This window comes from Hyla sarda, chromosome 11 (assembly GCF_029499605.1).
Source record: "Hyla sarda isolate aHylSar1 chromosome 11, aHylSar1.hap1, whole genome shotgun sequence".
Classification (NCBI taxonomy): Eukaryota; Metazoa; Chordata; class Amphibia; order Anura; family Hylidae; genus Hyla; species Hyla sarda.
Genome location: NC_079199.1, coordinates 97028946 through 97055676, shown reverse-complemented (window position 1 = coordinate 97055676; position 26731 = coordinate 97028946). Strand labels below are relative to the sequence as shown.

At 41.1% G+C, this 26731-nt stretch overlaps 1 protein-coding gene and 1 long non-coding RNA gene across 13 annotated transcripts in view; one reads left to right on the top strand and one right to left on the bottom strand.

Annotated features, from left to right (window-relative positions):
• Positions 1 to 26731, bottom strand: part of LOC130295599 (uncharacterized) — a 205758-nt gene that overhangs the window by 52660 nt on the left and 126367 nt on the right. For 2 of the 4 annotated variants that reach the window (XR_008848930.1, XR_008848927.1), the window contains one exon: positions 16863 to 17360. This is a non-coding gene — a long non-coding RNA (uncharacterized LOC130295599). Of the gene's footprint in view, positions 1 to 13787; positions 13925 to 16862; positions 17361 to 26731 lie in introns of those variants that run through there. The other 2 variants (XR_008848929.1, XR_008848928.1) reach the window with 2 other exon arrangements.
• The window catches only part of IGSF9 (immunoglobulin superfamily member 9), a 111823-nt gene that overhangs the window by 63470 nt on the left and 21622 nt on the right, over positions 1 to 26731 (top strand). For 6 of the 9 annotated variants that reach the window (XM_056546450.1, XM_056546447.1, XM_056546449.1 and 3 more), the window contains 12 exons: positions 1862 to 2013; positions 3480 to 3597; positions 3673 to 3814; positions 7993 to 8138; positions 8265 to 8407; positions 10260 to 10400; positions 10479 to 10595; positions 12178 to 12328; positions 15058 to 15181; positions 18820 to 18995; positions 19144 to 19394; positions 24895 to 24979. In XM_056546450.1, the coding sequence (XP_056402425.1) occupies positions 1862 to 2013; positions 3480 to 3597; positions 3673 to 3814; positions 7993 to 8138; positions 8265 to 8407; positions 10260 to 10400; positions 10479 to 10595; positions 12178 to 12328; positions 15058 to 15181; positions 18820 to 18995; positions 19144 to 19394; positions 24895 to 24979 (1746 nt within the window). Of the gene's footprint in view, positions 1 to 1861; positions 2014 to 2623; positions 2754 to 3479; positions 3598 to 3672; positions 3815 to 7992; positions 8139 to 8264; positions 8408 to 10259; positions 10401 to 10478; positions 10596 to 12177; positions 12329 to 15057; positions 15182 to 18819; positions 18996 to 19143; positions 19395 to 24894; positions 24980 to 26731 lie in introns of those variants that run through there. The other 3 variants (XM_056546453.1, XM_056546454.1, XM_056546455.1) reach the window with 3 other exon arrangements.

Below are 26731 nucleotides of genomic sequence, written 5' to 3'. Positions count from 1 at the left end.
TACTATACCAGAGATATATAACTTATACCAGCTGTACATATAGAACTATATACAGGAGATATTATATATATAACTTATACCAGCTGTACATATAGAACTATATACAGGAGATATATAACTTATACCAGCTGTACATATATATTATATACAGTATATACCAGGTTATACCAGCATGGTCCATATCACTATATACAGGAGATATATAACTTATACCAGCTGTACATATATAATTATATACAGTATATACCCAGGTTATACCAGCATGGTCCATATCACTGTATATACAGGAGATATATAACTTATACCAGCTGTACATATAGAACTATATACAGGAGATATATATATATATAACTTATACCAGCTGTACATATAGAACTATATACAGGAGATATATAACTTATACCAGCTGTACATATATAATTATATACAGTATATACCCAGGTTATACCAGCATTGTCCATATCACTATATACAGGAGATATATAACTTATACCAGCTGTACATATAGAACTATATACAGGAGATATATATATAACTTATACCAGCTGTACATATAGAACTATATACAGGAGATATATATATAACTTATACCAGCTGTACATATATATTATATACACTATATACCCAGGTTATACCAGCATTGTCCATATCACTATATACAGGAGATATATAACTTATACCAGCTGTACATATAGAACTATATACAGGAGATATATAACTTATACCAGCTGTACATATAGAACTATATACAGGAGATATATATATAACTTATACCAGCTGTACATATATATTATATACACTATATACCCAGGTTATACCAGCATGGTCCATATCACTATATACAGGAGATATATAACTTATACCAGCTGTACATATAGAACTATATACAGGAGATATATAACTTATACCAGCTGTACATATAGAACTATATACAGGAGATATATAACTTATACCAGCTGTACATATAGAACTATATACAGGAGATATATAACTTATACCAGCTGTACATATAGAACTATATACAGGAGATATATAACTTATACCAGCTGTACATATAGAACTATATACAGGAGATATATATATATAACTTATACCAGCTGTACATATATATTATATACACTATATACCCAGGTTATACCAGCATGGTCCATATCACTATATACAGGAGATATATAACTTATACCAGCTGTACATATATAATTATATACAGTATATACCCAGGTTATACCAGCATGGTCCATATCACTATATACAGGAGATATATAACTTATACCAGCTGTACATATAGAACTATATACAGGAGATATATAACTTATACCAGCTGTACATATAGAACTATATACAGGAGATATATAACTTATACCAGCTGTACATATAGAACTATATACAGGAGATATATATAACTTATACCAGCTGTACATATAGAACTATATACAGGAGATATATATATAACTTATACCAGCTGTACATATATATTATATACAGTATATACCCAGGTTATACCAGCATGGTCCATATCACTATATACAGGAGATATATAACTTATACCAGCTGTACATATATATTATATACAGTATATACCCAGGTTATACCAGCATGGACCATATCACTATATACAGGAGATATATAACTTATACTAGCTGTGCATATATAATTATATACATTATACTAGCATGGTCCATATCACTATATACAGGAGATATATACGTGTTTTATTATATACAGTTGATAAATACCCCCCCCCCCCCAAGTGTTTACATGTGTTCTCTGTTATCAGCTATTTCTTTCAAAGCCTTGCCAGTATTAAATTAATGTTATTTTGATGTCCAAGTTTTGAAGAAAATCTAATTTTTTCCCACAGCCCCACCTTCTTTCATTGAGACTCCGCCCATATACGTAGAGGTTCGCGTCGGCGACTCGTTGACCCTCACTTGCGTGGCCAACGGGAACCCCCAGCCGGTCATCTCCTGGAAGCAGGACAACGTTAACGTAGCAAACGGGGACAAGATCCAGGCAAGTTCAGTGATTCCTCAGCCCCTCCCCTGCTTAATTTAATGCACATGTGTTTTTATATGTCCCACATGCTTCACTGCTATTCCTTTTTATCCTATTGGGTTGGTTATCTTCCTGCCTTGTACTACAGCTCCCAGCATGCTTTTACATGGGTGTTGCAAAGCAGTCTGCGAGTCGTTAATGCTGTATGCCAGCGGTCTTTAAAATGTGGCCCTCCAGCGCTTGCAAAACTACAACTCCCAGCATGCCCAGACAGCCAACAGCAGCGGTCTTCAAACTGTGGCCCTCCAGCTGTTGCAAATCTACAAATCCCAGCATGCCCGAACAGCAAACAGCAGCGGTCTTCAAACTGTGGCCCTCCAGCTGTTGCAAAACTACAACTCCCAGCATGCCCGGACAGCCAACAGCAGCGGTCTTCAAACTGTGGCCCTCCAGCAGTTGCAAAACTACAACTCCCAGCATGCCCGGACAGCCAACAGCAGCGGTCTTCAAACTGTGGCCCTCCAGCAGTTGCAAAACTACAACTCCCAGCATGCCCGGACAGCCAACAGCAGCGGTCTTCAAACTGTGGCCCTCCAGCTGTGGCAAAACTACAACTCCCAGCATGCCCGGACAGCCAACGGCTGTCCGGGCATGCTGGGAATTGTAGTTTTGCAACATCTGGAGGGCCACAGTTTGAAGACCACTGCTGTATGCAGACATTTTCCAGCGACATATAGAACAGAGAATGAATGAGTGAGGTATTTTGCAATTTATTTATTTTTATGTGCGATGCTCTGCGGCGGGGCGTCACGTGGGGTAGATATCCTGTATCCTCTGGTTAATACCGCCGTAAGCCTCTGTAAACATACCGTATAGGCATTGTGGTCATAGTGACTTACAGTAAACTGGCACGGCAGGTGTGTAGCCATATGTACACAGCGCACACAATGCGATGCTGTGACGAATTTGCGCTGTAGACAGTAAACACTAATCCGCCGTTGTCTTTGGAAGTCAGCTGTGCCGTCGCACTATCGCCCTGTTTACTCGGAGCTCGCATTGTCTTCGACATTGTCATAACAATAGGCGACTGGAGCTCATTATACGGCGGATGGCGTGTGTGGCACGCCGGCGCACTCTAGTGTCCGCTCCTTGTAACTGCGCCTAAACTGTAGACCTCCAGCTGTCTGGACAAGCTGGGAGTTGTAGTTTCGCAACAGCTGGAGGTCCGCAGTTTGGAGACCACTGTTATAGTGCATATATCATCTAAACCAGTGGTCTCCAACCTGCGGACCTCCAGATGTTGTAAAACTACAACTCCCAGCATGCCCGGACAGCCGTTGGCTGTCCGGGCATGCTGGGAGTTGTAGTTTTGCAACATCTGGAGGTCCGCAGGTTGGAGACCACTGATCTAAACAATGATATAATTAAAGGGGAACTCCATAAGTGTATTTTTCTAACCCGTCTATTTTTCTATCCCATCTCAGGTCAATAATGGGTCCTTGCGTATAATCGGGGTGCAGCGCTCCCATGCCGGTGCCTACACGTGCCACGCCGCCAGTGAAGAGGGGGAGGTGACCCACACCAGCCGTGTCCTGGTCCAAGGTACGAGACGGTCTCGCGTGTTGGGGAGAATCCCTGAGATTGTTTTGCGCTCATTCCCGTTTTTCCTGTGTGTAGGTCCGCCCGTTATCGTCGTCCCCCCGGAAAACATCACCGTGAACGTTTCACAGGACGCCTTCCTGACCTGCCAGGCTGAGGCCTACCCCACCAACCTCACCTACAGCTGGTTTCACGGGAATAGCAACGTCTATCTCCTCAGGTGAGAGCAGGGAATCCCATCATGTGTGGTACTGTTTGCTTAGTTGGTGTATCTAATACCATCATGTGTGGTACTGTTTGCTTAGTTGGTGTATCTAATCCCATCGTGTGTGGTACTGTTTGCTTAGTTGGTGTATCTAATCCCATCGTGTGTGGTACTGTTTGCTTAGTTGGTGTATCTAATCCCATTGTGTGTGGTACTGTTTGCTTAGTTGGTGTATCTAATCCCATCATGTGTGGTACTGTTTGCTTAGTTGGTGTATCTAATCCCATCATGTGTGGTACTGTTTGCTTAGTTGGTGTATCTAATCCCATCATGTGTGATAGTGTCTATTGTGTTAGTGTATCTACACCCATCATGTGTGGTACTGTTTAGTTGGTGTATCTAATCCCATCATGTGTGGTACTGTTTGCTAAGCCAGTGTATCTAATCCCATCATGTGTGATAGTGTCTATTGTGTTAGTGTATCTACACCCATCATATGTGGTACTGTTTGCTGAGCCAGTGTTTTTTTTAATTCCCTTCATGTGTGATACTGTCTACTGAGACGGTGTATCTAACCTTCATATGTGATACTGTCTGCTGAGTAGGTGTATCTAATACTATCATATGTGATACTGTCTGCTGAGTAGGTGTATCTAATACTATCATGTGATACTGTCTGCTGAGTAGGTGTATCTAATACTATCATATGTGATACTGTCTGCTGAGTAAGTGTATCTAATACTATCATGTGATACTGTCTGCTGAGTAGGTGTATCCAATACTATCATGTGATACTGTCTGCTGAGTAGGTGTATCTAATACTATCATGTGATACTGTCTGCTGAGTAGGTGTATCTAATACTATCATGTGTGATACTGTCTGCTGAGTAGGTGTATCTAATACTATTATGTGATACTGTCTGCTGAGTAGGTGTATCTAATACTATTATGTGATACTGTCTGCTGAGTAGGTGTATCTAATACTATTATGTGATACTGTCTGTTGAGTAGGTGTATCTAATACTATCATATGTGATACTGTCTGCTGAGTAGGTGTATCTAATACTATCATGTGTGATACTGTCTGCTGAGTAGGTGTATCTAATACTACCATGTGATACTGTCTGCTGAGTAGGTGTATCTAATACTACCATGTGATACTGTCTGCCGAGTAGGTGTATCTAATACCATCATGTGTGATACTGTCTGCTGAGTAGGTGTATCCAATACTATACGTGATACTGTCTGCTGAGTAGGTGTATCTAATACTATCATGTGTGATGCTGTCTGCTGAGTAGGTGTATCTAATACTATCATGTGATACTGTCTGCTGAGTAGGTGTATTTAATACCATCATTTGTGATACTGTCTGCTGAGTAGGTGTATCTAATACCATCATGTGTGATACTGTCTGCTGAGTAGGTGTATCCAATATTATCATGTGTGATACTGTCTGCTGAGTAGGTGTATCTAATACCATCATGTGTGATACTGTCTGCTGAGTAGGTGTATCTAATACCATAATGTGTGATACAGTCTGCTGAGTAGGTGAATCAAATACTATCATGTGATACTGTCTGCTGAGTAGGTGTATCTAATACTATCATGTGTGATACTGTCTGTTGAGTAGGTGTATCTAATACTATCATATGTGATACTGTCTGCTGAGTAGGTGTATCTAATACTATCATGTGTGATACTGTCTGCTGAGTAGGTGTATCTAATACCATAATGTGTGATACAGTCTGCTGAGTAGGTGAATCAAATACTATCATGTGATACTGTCTGCTGAGTAGGTGTATCTAATACTATCATGTGTGATACTGTCTGTTGAGTAGGTGTATCTAATACTATCATATGTGATACTGTCTGCTGAGTAGGTGTATCTAATACTATCATGTGTGATACTGTCTGTTGAGTAGGTGTATCTAATACTATCATGTGTGATACTGTCTGCTGAGTAGGTGTATCTAATACCATAATGTGTGATAGTGTCTATTGTGTTAGTGTATCTACACCCATCATGTGTGGTACTGTTTAGTTGGTATATCTAATCCCATCATGTGTGGTACTGTTTGCTTAGTTGGTGTATCTAATCCCATCATGTGTGATAGTGTCTATTGTGTTAGTGTATCTACACCCATCATATGTGGTACTGTTTGCTGAGCCAGTGTTTTTTTTAATTCCCTTCATGTGTGATACTGTCTACTGAGACGGTGTATCTAACCTTCATATGTGATACTGTCTGCTGAGTAGGTGTATCTAATACTATCATATGTGATACTGTCTGCTGAGTAGGTGTATCTAATACTATCATGTGATACTGTCTGCTGAGTAGGTGTATCTAATACTATCATATGTGATACTGTCTGCTGAGTAAGTGTATCTAATACTATCATGTGATACTGTCTGCTGAGTAGGTGTATCCAATACTATCATGTGATACTGTCTGCTGAGTAGGTGTATCTAATACTATCATGTGATACTGTCTGCTGAGTAGGTGTATCTAATACTATCATGTGTGATACTGTCTGCTGAGTAGGTGTATCTAATACTATTATGTGATACTGTCTGCTGAGTAGGTGTATCTAATACTATTATGTGATACTGTCTGCTGAGTAGGTGTATCTAATACTATTATGTGATACTGTCTGCTGAGTAGGTGTATCTAATACTATTATGTGATACTGTCTGTTGAGTAGGTGTATCTAATACTATCACATGTGATACTGTCTGCTGAGTAGGTGTATCCAATATTATCATGTGTGATACTGTCTGCTGAGTAGGTGTATCTAATACCAGCATATGTGATACTGTCTGCTGAGTAGGTGTATCTAATACTATTATGTGATACTGTCTGTTGAGTAGGTGTATCTAATACTATCATATGTGATACTGTCTGCTGAGTAGGTGTATCTAATACTATCATGTGTGATACTGTCTGCTGAGTAGGTGTATCTAATACTACCATGTGATACTGTCTGCTGAGTAGGTGTATCTAATACTACCATGTGATACTGTCTGCCGAGTAGGTGTATCTAATACCATCATGTGTGATACTGTCTGCTGAGTAGGTGTATCCAATACTATACGTGATACTGTCTGCTGAGTAGGTGTATCTAATACTATCATGTGTGATGCTGTCTGCTGAGTAGGTGTATCTAATACTATCATGTGATACTGTCTGCTGAGTAGGTGTATCTAATACCATCATTTGTGATACTGTCTGCTGAGTAGGTGTATCTAATACCATCATGTGTGATACTGTCTGCTGAGTAGGTGTATCCAATATTATCATGTGTGATACTGTCTGCTGAGTAGGTGTATCTAATACCATCATGTGTGATACTGTCTGCTGAGTAGGTGTATCTAATACTATTATGTGATACTGTCTGCTGAGTAGGTGTATCTAATACTATCATATGTGATACTGTCTGCTGAGTAGGTGTATCTAATACTATCATGTGTGATACTGTCTGCTGAGTAGGTGTATCTAATACCATAATGTGTGATACAGTCTGCTGAGTAGGTGTATCAAATACTATCATGTGATACTGTCTGCTGAGTAGGTGTATCAAATACTATCATGTGATACTGTCTGCTGAGTAGGTGTATCTAATACTATCATGTGTGATACTGTCTGTTGAGTAGGTGTATCTAATACTATCATATGTGATACTGTCTGCTGAGTAGGTGTATCTAATACTATCATGTGTGATACTGTCTGTTGAGTAGGTGTATCTAATACTATCATGTGTGATACTGTCTGCTGAGTAGGTGTATCTAATACCATAATGTGTGATACAGTCTGCTGAGTAGGTGTATCAAATACTATCATGTGATACTGTCTGCTGAGTAGGTGTATCTAATACTATCATGTGATACTGTCTGCTGAGTAGGTGTATCTAATACTATCATGTGATACTGTCTGCTGAGTAGGTGTATCTAATACTATCATGTGTGATACTGTCTGTTGAGTAGGTGTATCTAATACTATCATGTGATACTGTCTGCTGAGTAGGTGTATCTAATACTATCATGTGTGATACTGTCTGCTGAGTAGATGTATCTAATACTATCATGTGATACTGTCTGCTGAGTAGGTGTATCTAATACTATCATGTGTGATACTGTCTGCTGAGTAGGTGTATCTAATCCATGGATTACTGACAGACGTCCTTTGTTGTTTTCAGCCGTCTCCAGTCCCGGGTGCGGATCTTGGTGGATGGGAGTTTTCTGTTACAACAAGTCACCCCGGAGGATTCTGGGAAATACACCTGTATCCCCAGCAACGGGATGTGGAAGTCTCCGTCCGCCTCGGCCTACCTCACTGTGCTGCGTACGTACTGAACGCATCCCACCGCATGTACACAGCGCACTGGGCCTAAGACTTATCCACCATGTTAATAAATACATAAACACCTCCTATTCCGCTAGGTTTGTGACAGCGCCATTTTCTCTTTAGACCCCGCCTATGTGACCGACATGCCGACAGAAACCTTCCTGCCCGTCGGGATGAGGGGTGTGATCCGCTGTCCCACAAGAGCCAACCCACCATTGTTGTTTGTCAACTGGACCAAGGATGGGAGCCCTCTTGATCTGGACAAGGTATGAACCAAAGAGGGGTTGTCACCCACACTATATCAGTGATGTCATACAGGGGGCGGGGCTGTGATATCAGTGTCATTATAATACTAGTATATCAGTGATATTATATAGGGGCGGGGCTGTGATCACAGTGTCATACAGGGGGCTGTGATCACAGTGTTCTTATATTACATCAGTGATGTCATACAGGGGGAGGGGCTGTGATCACAGTGTCCTTATATTACTATTATATCAGTGATGTCATACAGGGGGCGGGGCTGTGATATCAGTGTCATTATAATACTAGTATATCAGTGATATTATATAGGGGCGGGGCTGTGATCACAGTGTCATACAGGGGGCTGTGATCACAGTGTTCTTATATTACATCAGTGATGTCATACAGGGGGAGGGGCTGTGATCACAGTGTCCTTATATTACTATTATATCAGTGATGTCATACAGGGGGCGGGGCTGTGATCACAGTGTCCTTATATTACTTTTATATCAGTGATGTCACAGGGGTGGGGCTGTGATCACAGAGTCATTATACTACTATATCAGTGATGTCATACAGGGGGCGGGCTGTGATCACAGTGTCCTTATATTACTATTTTATCAGTGATGTCATACAGGGGGCTGTGATCACAGTGTCCTTATATTACTATTATATCAGTGATGTCATACAGGGGGCGGGGCTGTGATCACAGTGTCCTTATATTACTATTATATCAGTGATGTCATACAGGGGGCGGGGCTGTGATCACAGTATCCTTATATTACTTTTATATCAGTGATTTCACAGGGGTGGGGCTATGATCACAGAGTCATTATACTATTATATCAGTGATGTCATACAGGGGGCGGGCTGTGATCACAGTGTCCTTATATTACTATTTTATCAGTGATGTCATACAGGGGGCTGTGATCACAGTGTCCTTTTATTACTATTATATCAGTGATGTCATACAGGGGGCGGGGCTGTGATCACAGTGTCCTTATATTACTATTATATCAGTGATGTCTTACAGGGGGTGGGGCTGTGGTCACAGTGTCGTTATATTACTATTATATCAGTGATGTCATACAGGGGGCGGTGCTGTGATCACAGTGCCATTATACTACTATTATATCAGTGATGTCATACAGGGGGCGGCGCTGTGATCACAGTGCCATTATACTACTATTATATCAGTGATGTCATACAGGGGGCGGGGCTGTGATCACAGTGTCATTATATTACTATTATATCAGTGATGTCATACAGGGGGCGGGGCTGTGATCACAGTGTCATTATATTACTATTATATCAGTGATGTCATACAGGGGGCGGGGCTGTGATCACAGTGTCATTATATTACTATTATATCAGTGATGTCATACAGGGGGCGGGGCTGTGATCACAGTGTCATTATATTACTATTATATCAGTGATGTCATACAGGGGGCGGGGCTGTGATCACAGTGTCCTTATATAACTATTTTATCAGTGATGTCACAGGGGCGGGGCTGTGAGCACAGTGCTATTATGTCAGTGATGTCATACAGGGGCGGGGCTGTGATCACAGTGCTATTATACTACTATTATATCAGGGATGTCATACAGGGGGCGGGGCTGTGATCACAGTGCCATTATACTACTATTATATCAGTGATGTCATACAGGGGGCGGGGCTGTGATCACAGTGTCATTATATTACTATTATATCAGTGATGTCATACAGGGGCGGGGCTGTGAGCACAGTGCTATTATGTCAATGATGTCATACAGGGGGCGGGGCTTTGATCACAGTGCCATTATACTACTATTATATCAGTGATGTCATACAGGGGGCGGGGCTGTGATCACACCTCTTTTTCTCCTCTTTCCTAGTACCCTGGCTGGCACTTACAAGAAGACAGCTCCATCATGGTGGCCACGAGTAATGATGACGCTCCCGGCACCTACACGTGTACCCCATATAACAGCTATGGCACAAGCGGCATGTCACTGCCCACCGTGGTTATCTTAAAGGTACAGTAAACCACCAGACAATATAGACTGTCACTGTGTCCATCTATTTTTTGGTCTCATGGTTTGTCATGTCTACAGGATCCTCCATCATTCATCGATCTCCCCAAAGACGAGTATTTCCAGGATGTCGGGAGAGAGCTGATCGTTCCTTGCTCAGCAACGGGGGACCCTCCCCCCATCATAAGCTGGACTAAGGTGAGGTAGCGACATTAACCTAGGCCAGTGTTTTCTAACCAGTGTGCCTCCAGCTGTTGTAAAACTACAACTCCCAGCATTCCCGGACAGCCGTTGGCTGTCCGGGCATACTGGGAGTTGTAGTTTTGCAACAGCTGGAGGCACACTGTTTGGGAAACACAGACCTAGGCTGTGTGGAATAGGTCTTTATCCGCTGTGCACACCTGGACATTGCAATATTACTCCCATATATTGCAGTTCTTTTGCAGTCTGCAGGAGATTTTCAACAGGATTTCTTTGTATATTGCATCTACCTTTTAAAAGGAACATGTCATCACTTTCATGCTGCCCGAACCACAAGTTGGTTTATAACTACTGTTTATCCTGATCCCATAGAGATAGCAGCAGCAGTATACAGATAGAGCTAGAGAGGAGGTGTATAAGTACTATATATCTTGATCCCATAGATATAGCAGCAGTATACAGATAGAGCTAGAGAGGAGGTGTATAAGTACTATATATCTTGATCCCATAGAGATAGAGCTGGAGGAAAGGTGTACAACAACTATATATCTTGATCCCATAGATAGTAGCAGTATACAGATAGAGCTGGAGGAGAGATGTATAACTACAATATATCCTGATCCCATAGAGATAACAGCAGCAGTATATAGATAGAGCTGGAGGGGAGGGGTATAACTACTATGCATCCTGATCCCATAGAGAGATCATCAGTATACAAATAGAGCTGGAGGGGAAGTGTATAACTACTATATATACTGATCCCATAGAGATAGCAGCAGTATACAGATAGAGCTGGAGGGGAGGTGTATAACTAGTATATATCCTGATCCCATAGAGAGATCATCAGTATACAGATAGAGCTGGAGGGGAAGTGTATAACTACTATATATACTGATCCCATAGAGAGATCATCAGTATACAGATAGAGCTGGAGGGGAAGTGTATAACTACTTTATATACTGATCCCATAGAGATAGCAGCAGTATACAGATAGAGCTGGAAGAGAGGTGTATAACTACTATATATACTGATACCATAGAGAGATCATCAGTATACAAATAGAGCTGGAGGGGAAGTGTATAACTATTATATATCCTGATCCCATAGAGAGATCATCAGTATACAGATAGAGCTGGAGGGGATGTGTATAACTACTATATATACTGATCCCATAGAGATAGCAGCAGTATACAGATAGAGCTGGAGGAAAGTGTATAACTACTATTTATCCTGATCCCATAGAGATAGCAGCAGTATACAGATAGAGCTGGAGGGGAAGTGTATAACTACTATATATCCTGATCCCATAGAGATAGCAGCAGTATACAAATAGAGCTGGAGGGGAGGTGTATAACGACTATATATACTGATCCCATAGAGATAGCAGCAGTATACAAATAGAGCTGGAGGGGAGGTGTATAATTACTATATATACTGATCCCATAGAGATAGCAGCAGTATACAGATAGAGCTGGAGGGGAGGTGTATAACTACTATATATACTGATCCCATAGAGATAGCTGCCGATGCTTCACTATCTATTGACCATTGCACTAAGTGCCGTCATTTTGTCCCGCAGTTGGGGCTACCTGGGAAAAGTATCGCTCAGATGGACGTCAATGGCAGCTTGGTGTTTCGGCCACTTACTAAGGAGGAACACGGTGAATGGGAGTGCACTGCGGCCAACAATGTAGCAAGCATCAGTGCACTCACCACCATCTTTGTTTTGGGTAAGTTACCTTCTTGTGTATTGAGTGGTCAAAGTTGCACAAGCTATTGAAGCCCTGTACGTCCTATCTGGACAGAGTGTGTGCCTATCAGGGATAAAAAAAAAAATTACAAAAAAATAAATAAATCTTCTTTAAATAAATAAAACAAAAATAAAGCTTAAAACATGACCTAACCAAAAAATGTAAGTTCATAACCGGTACAAAAGTATTTGGTAAAAAAAATTATAATTAATTATGTTTATAAAAATCACGTAAATGCCACATTGTAAAAAAAAAAAAAATCTACATAAACACGGACATTGTTCTAAAATTGACTGTGTATGGCGGTGTTTTCCAAACAGCGTGCCTCCAGCTGTTATAAAACTACAACTCCCAGCATGCTCCATGACATGTTCAAAGCTTGGGATATATTTTTTTTGTAACCTAACCCTGCTTTGTACTTTTCTACAATTTTATCCCTGACCTGTTTGGTGAGCTCCTTGGTCTTCTCCCTGCTGTTTGTTCAGTAATGCTCTATAACATACTCTGAGGGCTTCACAGAACAGGTTGTAACATAGTAGGTTGTTTTTGTACAGAGATTAAATTTCGGGTAGAAAAAATAATTATTTATAATAAGTATTTATATGTACACGTTAACAAATGCTAAAACGTGATTCTGCTGTATGCTATCCAGTATAATCTGTTTCCTGTTGACTTACGTTATAAAAAAGGATTTTTTTTTGTCGTACTTAAAGAGTACCTGTCACCAAATAAACTTTTGTAAACTAACTCAGGCTATGTTGTGTAACTACTTCTTACACACCTCCCGCTGTAAAAAAAAATAAAAAAATCTGAGCTTTAAAGAGCTCTGTATTTTAGCGTTCTTCTTGCTCACATAGCGCAATCTCTCAGCAAGAAAAAGTGGGCATTTCCCAGCAGGCATGACATCACTGAAGCCTGTTGGGGCCACTTCCACCCTTATATGGTTGCAGTGATGAATAGAAGACCTCAGGCTCTGTACAGCTTTCAGTCTGTGCAGCTTTCAGTCTATGCAGCTTTCAGTGAGACTCTGTGCAGCTTTCAGTGAGGCTGCTCTGTGCAGCTTTCAGTGAGGCTGCTCTGTGCAGATTTCAGTGAGGCTGCTCTGTGCAGCTTTCAGTGAGGCTGCTCTGTGCAGCTTTCAGTGAGGCTGCTCTGTGCAGATTTCAGTTTGTGCAGCTTTCAGTGAGGCTCTGTGCAGCCAGAAGCAATTCCTGAGTTTGGTCTCCTGTCAGGCAGGGGCGGGGGGGATTCCAACATGTTTATGTTGATAATTTTAAAAGCAAGTGAACGGGAAAGTGTCTGGTAATTAAACAATGAACACTATATTAAAAGTTTTATTTGGTGACATCAAACCATATTTTCTAAACTAACTCAGATTATATTCACTAACTACTCCTAAGAAGCCTCCTGCCCTTAAAAAAAATTCCATAGCTCTATATCATACCTTTCCCCTTGCTCACATTGTGTGAGCTCCCACCAGGAGAAAGTGGGCGTTCCCCATCAGGCGCAACATCACTGAAGCCTATGAGAGCTGTGCCTCGCCATGCCCTGCATGCATTTCCTGAGTTTGGACTTCTGCAAGTCAGGGTGGAGACCAAATTAGCTGTTTGGGAACAGAACAGAGCCACCTAGTGGCTGCTTTTTCGATCACATTAAAAACATATAAAGGATGAGAATTTTAGCAGCAAGTAAATAGCAAATTGTCTTATAATTACATAAGGAACAATATAATAAAAGTTTCGTTTTGTGACAGGTACTCTTTAATAGCGTTGTTATGTATATTATATTACGACTATACAGTGATCCCCCGACATGCGATTGCCCCGACATATGATAAAATCGACATATGATGGCCTCTCAGAGGCCATCGCATGTGGATGTCAGCATCGACATACGATGCTTTTATATGTCGGGGGTCATCGCATTAACTGCTATCCGGCAGCGCAAAATGCTTAAGCCGCTGTCTGATAGCAGTTTAAGCATCCCGGACAGGTTCACTTACCTATCCCCGCTGCTCCGGGTCCACTTCGCGATCCTCCGGTGTTTTCTGCATCTTCTCCGGGGTCCGGGCCTCGCTTTCCGGCATCGTTATTACGTCGCTGCACACGCCGTCCCGGCGCCGCAACGTAATAACGTCACCGGAAAGCGAGGCCCGGACAACGGAGAAGATGCAGAAGAAGCCGGAGGATCCCGAAGAAGACGCCGGAGAAGCGGGACAGCTGAGTATAACTTCCTATACTTTACATTGCACGAATCCCTCAACATACGATGGATTCGACAAACGATGGATCGTTTGGAACGAATTACCATCGTATGTTGAGGGACCACTGTATAATGATTTTGTATACAGCAAAATAAAACGTACTGTAATGAAAACAGTAAAACAGAGTCAAATATGCAGGGTGAATGGAGCCTAAACTCTACAACTGGGAATATATATTAGTATTTTATTTATATATATATATATATATATATATATATATAAAATAAAAAATATATGTGTTTTATCATGTTTTGAGATATATATATATATATATATATCTTTAACATATAAAAATTGTCAATATAAATATATTTACTATTTAAAAAAATAAAATATATATCTCGAAGCATGATAAAAACATCTATATTTTATAATATTTGTGGTTTTATAATAAAACCTTTTCCCTGTATAATATAAATGTGTTGATACCTATGACTCTTTGCAGGCACCAGTCCCCACATGGTGAGCAACGTTTCGGCCCAGCCACTGGTATCGGCAGTGAACATCAGCTGGGCTGGCGGCTTTGATGGAGGATATTTCCAGCGGTTCAGCGTTTGGTATGCCCCGCTGTGAGTCTTTTTTTACTAACATAGGACAGAGATGTATCTATGGTTATACGCGGTGGTCCGGTCTGCTTCATTATCCAGGATAGGGGTCCGAATCACGTGTAGCATGACTGGCCGGCTTCACGTCATCGCTTATATTTACTTTTCTTTTTTATTACATTTTTTTTTTAACAGCACACAAGCCATATATAAAAAATGGATACAAAATTTCTAATTCATTTTCCACAAAAATCAGGAAAAATGGTCAAAATGCTATTAGTACGTTCCCTTTTTTTTTAACATGGTGAAAGTAGCATATTTGGATTCCCTAGAACAGTGTTTCCCAACCAGGGTGCCTCCAGCAGTTGCAAAACCACAATCCTTCGGCTATCCGGGCCAGCTGGGTGTCGTAGTTTTGCAACAGCTGTAGGCACCTCGGATAAGAAACTCTTCCCTAGAAGTTGGGTACCTATGATGCCAGCATTTAATGCTTTAGTTGCCCAACAGTGGCTGCCATTCCAGCTGCCATAGGGATTATTACCCAGCTTTCCTGGACTCCATAGCTAGATAGATTTTTTTTTTATCTTGGGAAAGCCGGTTGATGACCCTGGTGGGAACTACCGTGGCAGCCATATTAGTTGTCAATAAAAAAGAAAACAGCTAAACCAATGGCTTGTGGACGACTGCATGCGGTGGCGAATTATTTGAATTCAAATTTTCAAATGTAATATATTCCAAATTTATATAAATATATTTTTTCATTATTTAATAATTTTTTTTATTTATTTAATTCATTAATATTTTATAGTTAAATTATTATTTTTCAATTCTGTATCAATTTATTTATTTAAATATTAAATTTATTTATAAAATATTCTTTTATAAACAGATTCATCTCTCTAACCCAGTGTTCTCCTAACAAAGTAGTCTGTGGTGGCTGTAGATAGATTTCATATATATATATATATATATATATATATATATATATATATATATATATATTTTACATACGTGTATGTGTGTCTGGAGGAGTCATTTACCACAAGCAGAGGTCAGGTAGGGAAAGAAAATGTGTATATAATATACACATATACACATACCAGTTGGGAAGCTTGTTTTATGTACATTTTTTATTATATTTTATGTAAAACAGCTTCAAAATTTGTAAAAAATAAATAAATAAATATAAATATATATATGTAAAATATAATTGTATACCATTTACCAATATTTAAAATTTTTATGTTGTAACCATTTACCAGTATTTAAAATTTAATATTTTAACCGTTTAACAATATTTAAAATATTATTTTCTTTCCATGTGTTTGGCCTTTCCATAGATCATTGCGGAAATACATTAAAGGGGTATTCCAGGCAAAACCTTTTTTTATATATATCAACTGGCTCCGGAAAGTTAAACAAATTTGTAAATTACTTCTATTAAAAAATATTAATCCTTCCAATAGTTATTAGCTTCTGAAGTTTTCTGTCTAACTGCTCAATGATGATGTCACGTCCCGGGAGCTTTGCATGATGGGAGAATATCCCCATAGGAACTGCACAGCTCCCGGGACGTGAGTCATCAGAGAGCAGTTAGACAGAAAACAGCAACTCAACTTCAGAAGCTAATAACTATTGGAAGGATTAAGATTTTTTAATAGAAGTAATTTACAAATCTGTTTAACTTTCCGGAGCCAGTTGATATATAAAAAAAAGTTTTGGCCTGGAATACCCCTTTAAATACTTTACATCACCATGAACGGATCACATTAGGAGCCTCTGCTGTGGAAAATGCTCGTCCCCTCATTCTAATGATGTTGTCAGGCAGCACACCCTTAGCAACCAGGTTTTAAAGAAGCACTCTAAGATTTTTTGGGGGGCTTTTATAATGCAGCATAGGCTATTATTAGAGAATAATCTAGACGTTCCTGTGTATGCCTTGTGCTTACCTGTTTTAGCTCATGTGGCAGGCATGGGGTTTTCAGCCATATTGATGTATATTTTCTTACTTCCTGACTTGATAATGCTGCCTACATTTCCTATAAAGCCTCTGGCTGAGGGTGTGGCGTTTGATCACTGCACCTGGTCCTCTAATCAAGCTGCTGGCGTTCACCCATTAGACTCAAGTAGGTTGAAGTCAGTTTACATTATGTGCAGTTTTGATGCATTTTCTTATGGCGCTGTAGGACTAGTGATGGTGAGTCTGCAAAAAAACAAACAAACAAACTTGGAGTGCTTCTTTAAGGTCTTCTCTTATAGTGAAGTGATGCTCTAGGACAGTGGTCTTCAACCTGCGGACCTCCAGATGTTGCAAAGCTACAACTCCCAGCCTGCCCGGACAGCAAACGGCTGTCCGGGCATGCTGGGAGTTGTAGTTTTGCAACATCTGGAGGTCCGCAGGTTGAAGACCACTGCTCTAGGATATGCTATACCAGTGGTCTTCAACCTGCAGACCTCCAGATGTTGCATAACTACCACTCCTAGCATGCCCGGACAGCCGTTGGCTGTCCGGGCATGCTGGGAGTTGTAGTTTTGCAACATCTGGAGGTTCGCAGGTTGGAGACCACTGTGCTATACCTTCGGGATCATGGGGGTCCTCCCTCCGATTCTGAGGATGATCACAGTCTTTCTAGACACGCATTGATCAGACCTCATAGTTCGCGCTGGAGTCCCTCTTTATGCAGTGGTCATCATACTTTGGCCCTCCAGATTTTGCAAAACTACCACTCCCAGCATGCCCGTACAGCCGTTAGCTTGCTAGGAGTTGTAGTTTTGCAACATATGAAGGCTTGCAGTTTGAAGACACCTGGACTATGGCATAGAAAGCCATGAACTTAAAACAGAGTTATACAGTAATAGAAAAACAGAGATCATTACTTCCAAAAAATAGCGCCACCCCTGGTCCTCAGGCTGTGTGTGGTGTTAAAACTTCGCTCTATTCAATTCAAAAGAACTGAACTGCAATACTAAACACAACCTGAGGACGGGAGTGGTGCTGTTTATGGAAGAAATCAGCTGGGAGTTGTAGTTTTGCAACATCTGGGGGGGGCACAGTTTGGAGACAACTGCCTTTTAAAGTTGTACTCCGCTGGAAAACATTTTATTTTAAATCAACTGGTGCCAATAAGTTAAACAGATTTGTAAATGACTCCTATTTAAAAATCTTAATCCTCCCAGTACTTATCAGCTGCTGTATACTACAGAGGAACTTCTTTTCTTTTTGAATTTCCTTTCTGTCCGACCACAGTGCTCTCTGCTGACACCTCTGTCCATGTCAGGAACTGTCCAGAGTAGAAGCAAATCCCCATGGCAAACCTATTCTTTTCTGGACAGTTCCTGACATGTATAGGTGTCAGCAGAGAGCACTGTGGTCAGACAAAAAGGAAATTCAAAAAGAAAAAAACTTCCTCTGTAATATACAGCAGCTGGTAAGTAATGGAAGGATTAAGATTTTTTTTAATAGAAGTAATTTACAAATCTGTTTTTAACTTTCTGGCACCAGTTGATTTAAGAAAAAAAAAAAAAAAAAAAAGTTTTCCACCGGAGTACCCCTTTAAAAATAGTCCCCAGACGTGACATTGTATTCTACATCTCGCCGGCGGCAGCTATCCCATGTTGACTTGTCTCTTATCATTGTTGGATGTCTCTTGTGCTGCTATCAGGGTAAAGCGACTGTCTCACGGTCACCATGAATGGATCTCCCTTTCGGCGCCGGTCGGAGCCAGTTCGCTGGTGGTGGAGAACCTGCAGGCCGACAGCCCCTACCAGTTCAGCGTGTTGTCTCAGAACAAGCTGGGAAGCGGCCCGTTCAGTGAAATTGTGACCGCCTCTCCTCTCAGTGAGTATAAGAAAGAGAAGAATCCACCAACACCGCTGTCTGTCTACCTTCTTCTTTCCTCGTTGCCAGTGGTTGCCCCCTCTTTCCGTCTCGCGGCTCCTAACGTCTTTCTCTGTCTTCAATAATCACTACTATTTTGGCCTCTCAGGTGTCCCACCCACCACATTGCCTCCTCCTGTACCCACCACAGACTCTAGAGATACCCTCACCCCTCCTCGCTTCCTGGCTGCCAACGAGACTTCCGGCGGAGTGCTGCTGACATGGGCGCCGCCCCTACGATCCTTGTATCCCCTGCGCGCGTATGGCCTGGAGTGCCGGCGGGATGAGGGAGACTGGGAGCTGCTCGATGACGCCATACTGACCACGCAGACCGAGCTGCTCGTTCCTGGACTGGTTAAGGTGAGGAATGGGCACTGGTTGACCATAGTTCACGGGAAGCCAATGGTGTTCTAGCAGTGATATGCGTGCCGGTTCGCTTAATACTGTACTGATACTTGGCATTTCACCAGTTGGTTAGTGCACAATGCCCCACTAGCAGAGGAGGACTACATTACCCAGCAGTGGTCCTGAAGCTGTGAAGAGTTAAAGGGGTACCCTGCCCCTAGACATGTCTGATCTTGGCTGCAGCACCCCAGACATCCGATGCACGAAGCAAACTTCGCTGCATGCCAGATGACCGACAATAAGGGGAGGGGACTCCTCCCGTCACGGACACTCCCCCCATCCCTTGTGATGTCACGCTCCCCTCTCAATGCAAGTCTATGGGAGGGGGCGTGGCTGCTGCCACGCCCCCTCCCATAGACTTGCATTGAGGGGACGTGGCCGTGACGTCACAAGCCTCCGGCACTGCACCCGATGCTCTAAACGAACGCAGGACGCAACAGGGAGATGTCTAGGGGCAGAGTACCCCTTTAAGATTTAGTTCCACACAACCTACTAGTTGTCTCACATTATAGGGGAATTAATAAAATTTAGGACAGCCACCGATCCTAACAGTGAAGAAACAGAGGTCCCATTTATGTAGGGGACCTTTAACAATGCTCCACTCAAGTAATGTGGAACGAACTTGGACCTTCAATAACAAAATTGCATTGTCTTATCTGGGTGGTATGCCATCAATTGGAAAGGGTCCACGCACGCGGTATTGCCATGTGTACAGAGCCTTTTGGTTATACATAGAGTCCCTATGGTTGCATAGGCACTAAATGTTCTGCCATAAGGCACCATATAAGATAATATGGATTTTCCCATAGAGGCAATGGTTTTTAATGCATTTGGAAAGTCTTCAGACCCTTTCACTTTTTTTCACAATTTTTTGTTATTTTGCTTTCCCTCAACCCTTACTGGTCTAATTATCCCAGCCCCTACGACAGGATGCTGCCCCCATCATGCTTCACTATAGTGATGGTCAGGTGGTGAGCAGTGCCTGGTTTCTTCAAGACATTAAAGGGATAATACACAGTGATGTCACAGTACAGGGATAATACACATAGTGATGTCACAGTACAGGGATAATACACACAGTGATGTCACAGTACAGGATAATACACAGTGATGTCACAGTACAGGATAATACACAGTGATGTCACAGTACAGGGATAATACACAGTGATGTCACAGTACAGGATAATACACAGTGATGTCACAGTACAGAGATAATACACACAGTGATGTCACAGTACAGGGATAATACACATAGTGATGTCACATTACAGGGATAAAAATCACAGTGATGTCACAGTACACGGATTATAAACACAGTGATGTCACAGTACAGGGATAATACACACAGTGATGTCACAGTACAGGGATAATACACAGTTATGTCACAGTACAGGGATAATACACACAGTGATGTCACAGTACAGGGATAATACACACAGTGATGTCACAGTACAGGGATGATACACAGTGATGTCACAGAACAGGGATAATACACAGTGATGTCACAGTACAGGGATAATACACACAGTGATGTCACAGTACAGCTATAATACATACAGTGATGTCACAGTACAGGGATAATACACACAGTGATGTCACAGTACAGGGGTAATACACAGTGATGTCACAGTACAGGGATAATACACACAGTGATGTCACTGTACAGGGATAATACACACACTGATGTCACAGAACAGGGATAATGCACAGTGATGTCACATTGCAGGGATAATACACAGTGATGTCACAGTACAGGGATAATACACAGTGATGTCACAGTACAGGGATAATGCACACGGTGATGTCACAGTACAGGGAAAATATACACAGTGATGTCACAGTACAGGGATAATACACAGTGATGTCACAGTACAGGGATAATACACACAGTGATGTCACAGTACAGGGATGATACACAGTGATGTCACAGTACAGGAATAATACATACAGTGAAGTCACAGTACAGGGATAAAACACACAGTGATGTCACAGTACAGGAATAATACACACAATGATGTCACAGTACAGGGATCATACACAGTGATGTCACAGTACAGGGATAAAACACACAGTGATGTCACAGTACAGGGATAATAAACAAAGTGATGTCACAGTACAGGGATAATACACACAGTGATGTCACAGTACAGGGATAATACACACAGTGATGTCACAGTACAGGTATAATACACACAGTGATGTCACAGTACAGGGATAATACACACAGTGATGTCACAGTACAGGGATAATACACAGTGATGTCACATTGCAGGGATAATACACAGTGATGTCACAGTACAGGGATAATACACAGTGATGTCACAGTACATGGATAATAAACACAGTGATGTGAAAGGACAGGGATAATACACACGGCGACCTACAGTGACATCATAGTGATAGGGATAATACAGTGATATAGTACAGGGATAATACAGTGACATTATCTTACAGGGATAATACAGTGACATCATAGTACAGGGATAATACAGTGACATCATAGTACCGGGATAATACAGTGACATCATAGTACAGGGATAATATAGTGATATCATAGTACAGGGATAATACAGTGACATCATAGTACAGGGATAATACAGTGACATCATAGTACAGGGATAATACAGTGACATCATAGTACAGGGATAATACAGTGACATCATAGTACAGGGATAATACAGTGATATAGTACAGGGATAATACAGTGACATCACAGTACAGGGATAATACAGTGACATCACGGTACAGGTATAATACAGTGACATCACGGTACAGGGATAATACAGTGACATCATGGTACAGGAATAATACAGTGACATCATGGTACAGGAATAATACAGTGACATCATAGTACAGGGATAATACAGTGACATCATAGTACAGGAATAATACAGTGACATCATAGTACAGGGATAATACAGTGATATAGTTCAGGGATAATACAGTGACATCATGGTACAGGAATAATACAGTGACATCATGGTATAGGGATAATACAGTGACATCATAGTACAGGGATAATACAGTGACATCATAGTACAGGGATAATACAGTGACATCATAGTACAGGGATAATACAGTGATATAGTACAGGGATAATACAGTGACATCATGGTACAGGAATAATACAGTGACATCATGGTATAGGGATAATACAGTGACATAATAGTGCAGGAATAATACAGTGACATAATAGTGCAGGAATAATACAGTGACATAATAGTGCAGGAATAATACAGTGACATAATAGTGCAGGAATAATACAGTGACATCATAGTGCAGGAATAATACAGTGACATCATAGTGCAGGAATAATACAGTGACATCATAGTGCAGGAATAATACAGTGACATAATAGTGCAGGAATAATACAGTGACATAATAGTGCAGGAATAATACAGTGACATCATAGTGCAGGGATAATACAGTGACATCATGGTATAGGGATAATACAGTGATATAGTGCAGAAATAATACAGTGATATAGTGCAGAAATAATACAGTGACATCATAGTGCAGGGATAATACAGTGACATCATAGTGCAGGGATAATACAGTGACATCATAGTACAGGGAAAATACAGTGACATCATAGTACAGGGATAATACAGTGACATCATAGTGCAGAAATAATACAGTGACATCATAGTACAGGAATAATACAGTGACATCATAGTACAGGGATAATACAGTGACATCATGGTATAGGGATAATACAGTGACATAATAGTGCAGGAATAATACAGTGACATCATGGTACAGCCTGTACTGTGATTTCACTGTGCACATTGGGGGAGATTTATCAAAACCTGTGCAGAGAAAAAGCTAACCAGTTTCCCATAACAACCAATCAGATCGATTCTTTCATTTTTTAGAGGCCTTTTTAAAAACGCGATCTGATTGGTTGCTATGAAAAATTACTTTTCCTCTACGCAGGTTTCGATAAATCTCCCGCCTTTATCGAGCATTATTCCTAGCACATTGGATAAGATTCACCAAAACCTGTGCTGAGGAAAAGTGGCGCAGTTGCCCATAGCAACCAGTCAGATCGCTTATTTCGTTTTTAAAGCGGCCTGGGAAAAATTAAAGAAGCGATCTGATTGGTTGCTATGGGCAACTACACCACTCTTCCTCAGCACAGGTTTTGATAAATCTCCCCATTATCCTCCAACAGCTGCAGCCAGGTGGGGAGGACTGTAAATGGGGGGCACCTACTTTGTATAGGGATATTAGAGCAGAAGATTTACCAGGACATGCTGGGTAGCACACATATGTATGGATTCCATCTACCCGCCGGTAGATCAGGGGAGGCTGGAGCGCGGACGAACATTGCACAAAATCAGGATGAAGCTCCTCTTTGGCGGACAGTCAAGGGAGGACAGTGTTGCGTTGGTGATTCGTGCTATTTCCGGAAATGTCTTGTCACCCTATTATATAGACAGGGATGTGTCTTTTTAAATCATGTCCAATCAGCTGAATGTACCGGATGTCTTCAATGAAGGAGGATCAGGAGATGATCATTAATGGGTCTATTCACACGGCAGAATTTCTGCTTGCGGAATTCGGCCTCAAATTAAAGCCCATAGACTTCTATGGGATTCCGCACTCCCATTCACACTTCTGAATTTCCGCTTTCGGAATTCGGCCTCAAATTAAAGTCCATAGACTTCTATAGGATTCCGCACTCCCATTCATACTTCTGAATTTCTGCTTTCGGAATTCGGCCTCAAATTAAAGTCCATAGACTTCTATGGGATTCCGCACTCCCATTCACACTTCTGAATTTCCGCTTTCGGAATTCGGCCTCAAATTAAAGCCCATAGACTTCTATGGGATTCCGCACTCCCATTCACACTTCTGAATTTCTGCTTTCGGAATTCGGCCTCAAATTAAAGTCCATAGACTTCTATGGGATTCCGCACTCCCATTCACACTTCTGAATTTCCGCTTTCGGAATTCGGCCTCAAATTAAAGCCCATAGACTTCTATGGGATTCCGCACTCCCATTCACACTTCTGAATTTCCGCTTTCGGAATTCGGCCTCAAATTAAAGTCCATAGACTTCTATGGGATTCCGCACTCCCATTCACACTTCTGAATTTCTGCTTTCGGAATTCGGCCTCAAATTAAAGCCCATAGACTTCTATGGGATTCCGCACTCCCATTCACACTTCTGAATTTCCGCTAGCGGAAATTCAGAAGTGTGAATAGGAGTGCGGAATCCCATAGAAGTCTATGGGCTTTAATTTGAGGCGGAATTTCGAAAGCGGAAATTCAGAAGTTTGAATAGACCCTTTAAAGCTGCAACGTAACAAAAGTGAAAGGGACTGAAGACTTTCCAAATGCACGTTTTGCAACTTGACATCAGAAGGAGGAGGCCAGAGTTTTTTTTCTGTCAAACTCCGTTTGGGATCCATAATATGACCCTGTCCTGAAATGTGAATTTGTTTTCCAGGACGCCCTGTACGAGTTCCGCTTGGTGGCGTTTGCTGGAGATTACATCAGCGATCCCAGTAATTCTGTGAATATCTCTACTGCAGGTGAGTGAAGACACATGAGCAGCCTGTAATGTCTGCCCTGTATGTGACTATATTTACCATATGGCAGAAGATACAAGAAAGTGCATTAAAGGGGTACTCCGGTGGAAAACAATATTTTATTTCAATCAACTGGTGCCAGAAAGTTGAACAGATTTGTAAATTACTTCTATTAAAAAATCTTAATCCTTCCAGTACTTATCAGCTGCTGTATGATCCACAGGAAGTTTTCTTCTTTTTTGGATTTCCTTTTCTGTCTGACCACAGTGCTCTCTGCTGACACCTCTGTCCACACAGAGTACATGCAAATCCCCATAGCAAACCTCTCCTGCTCTGGACAGTTCCTGACATGGACAGAGGTGTCAGCAGAGAGCACTGTGGTAAGACAGAAAGGAAATCCAAAAAAAGAAAAGAACTTCCTCTCTAGCATACAGCAGCTGATAAGTACTGGAAGGATTAAGATTTTTATATAGAAGTAATTTACAAATCTGTTTAATGTTCTGGCACCAGTTGGTTTGAAGTGTGCTCCGGAGATGACATATGTAGCGGGGGGTCATCTGTCAATGCATCGGCCAAGAACTGGGAGAACTGTGAGGCTGGCTGTTTAACCACTTAGATGCCATGGTTGCTATTTACTGCGCCATCTAAGTAGATAGAGGGGGCTGCCTCCGACACCCATTCATTTCTGTAACAATATATGATTGTGGGGCTGCCACAGGCTTATGGCAGCCTGGGGCCCTAATGAAGGCTTCCAGATCTGCCATTTTAAGAAACAGTGGAAAATAAAATGAAAAGTTGGACATTTTCCGTATGGCGCCTGCCCCAAAAAACAGTATGTCAAGGTTTTTTCTGAACAATTGGCGTTTATTGGAATAAAAAGTGCAAAAATATGGCTTATTGGCATTGCTGGTTTGAAAGTATTTTTCTTCATCCTTATTTAGGATTTTGGCTTGTACTCCCCCTTTATTTAGTTGGTGCAGATTTCTTTCTACCTGAGGGAAGGGATCACATGTGATCTCTATATAGTATTCTTTATCCGATAGGATCCTGTTTACTTCCTTCTCGTAATAGTCGTAGTCCAGTACGACCAAACCACCTCCTTGGTCTGTGCTGCGGATAACAAGTTGTTTTGATGGCCATTCTTTCTTTTTTGGTAAGGTTTGATTTAGTCTGTTCCATCTGTTGCATTAATTCATGTGAAACTAGTTTAAAAAAAGATCAAATTTTATTGAAGTGGTTCAGGCTGATAAATCTGGCGCATTTAAAGGGGTTATCCAGGAAAAAACTTTTTATATATATATATATATATATATATCTATATCAACTGGCTCCATAAAGTTAAACAGATTTGTAAATTACTTCTATTAAAAAATCTTAATCCTTTCAGTACTTATGAGCTTCTGAAGTTAAGGTTGTTCTTTTCTGTCTAAGTGCTCTGTGATGACACGTGTCTCGGGAAACACCCAGTTTAGTACTAAATCCCCATAGCAAACTTCTTCTACTCTGTGCAGTTCCCGAGACAAACAGAGATGTCAGCAGAGAGCTATTCTGCCAGACAGAAAACAAAAACTCAACTTCAGCAGCTGTTAATTATTGGAAGGATTAAGATTTTTTATTAGAAGTAATTTACAAATCTGTTTAACTTTCTGGAGCCAGTTGATATATATATATAAAAAAAAGTTTTTTTACTGGATAACCCCTTTAAATAGGGGATAAGTTTAAGTTCCCTGGAGTACCCCTTTAATACAACATGAA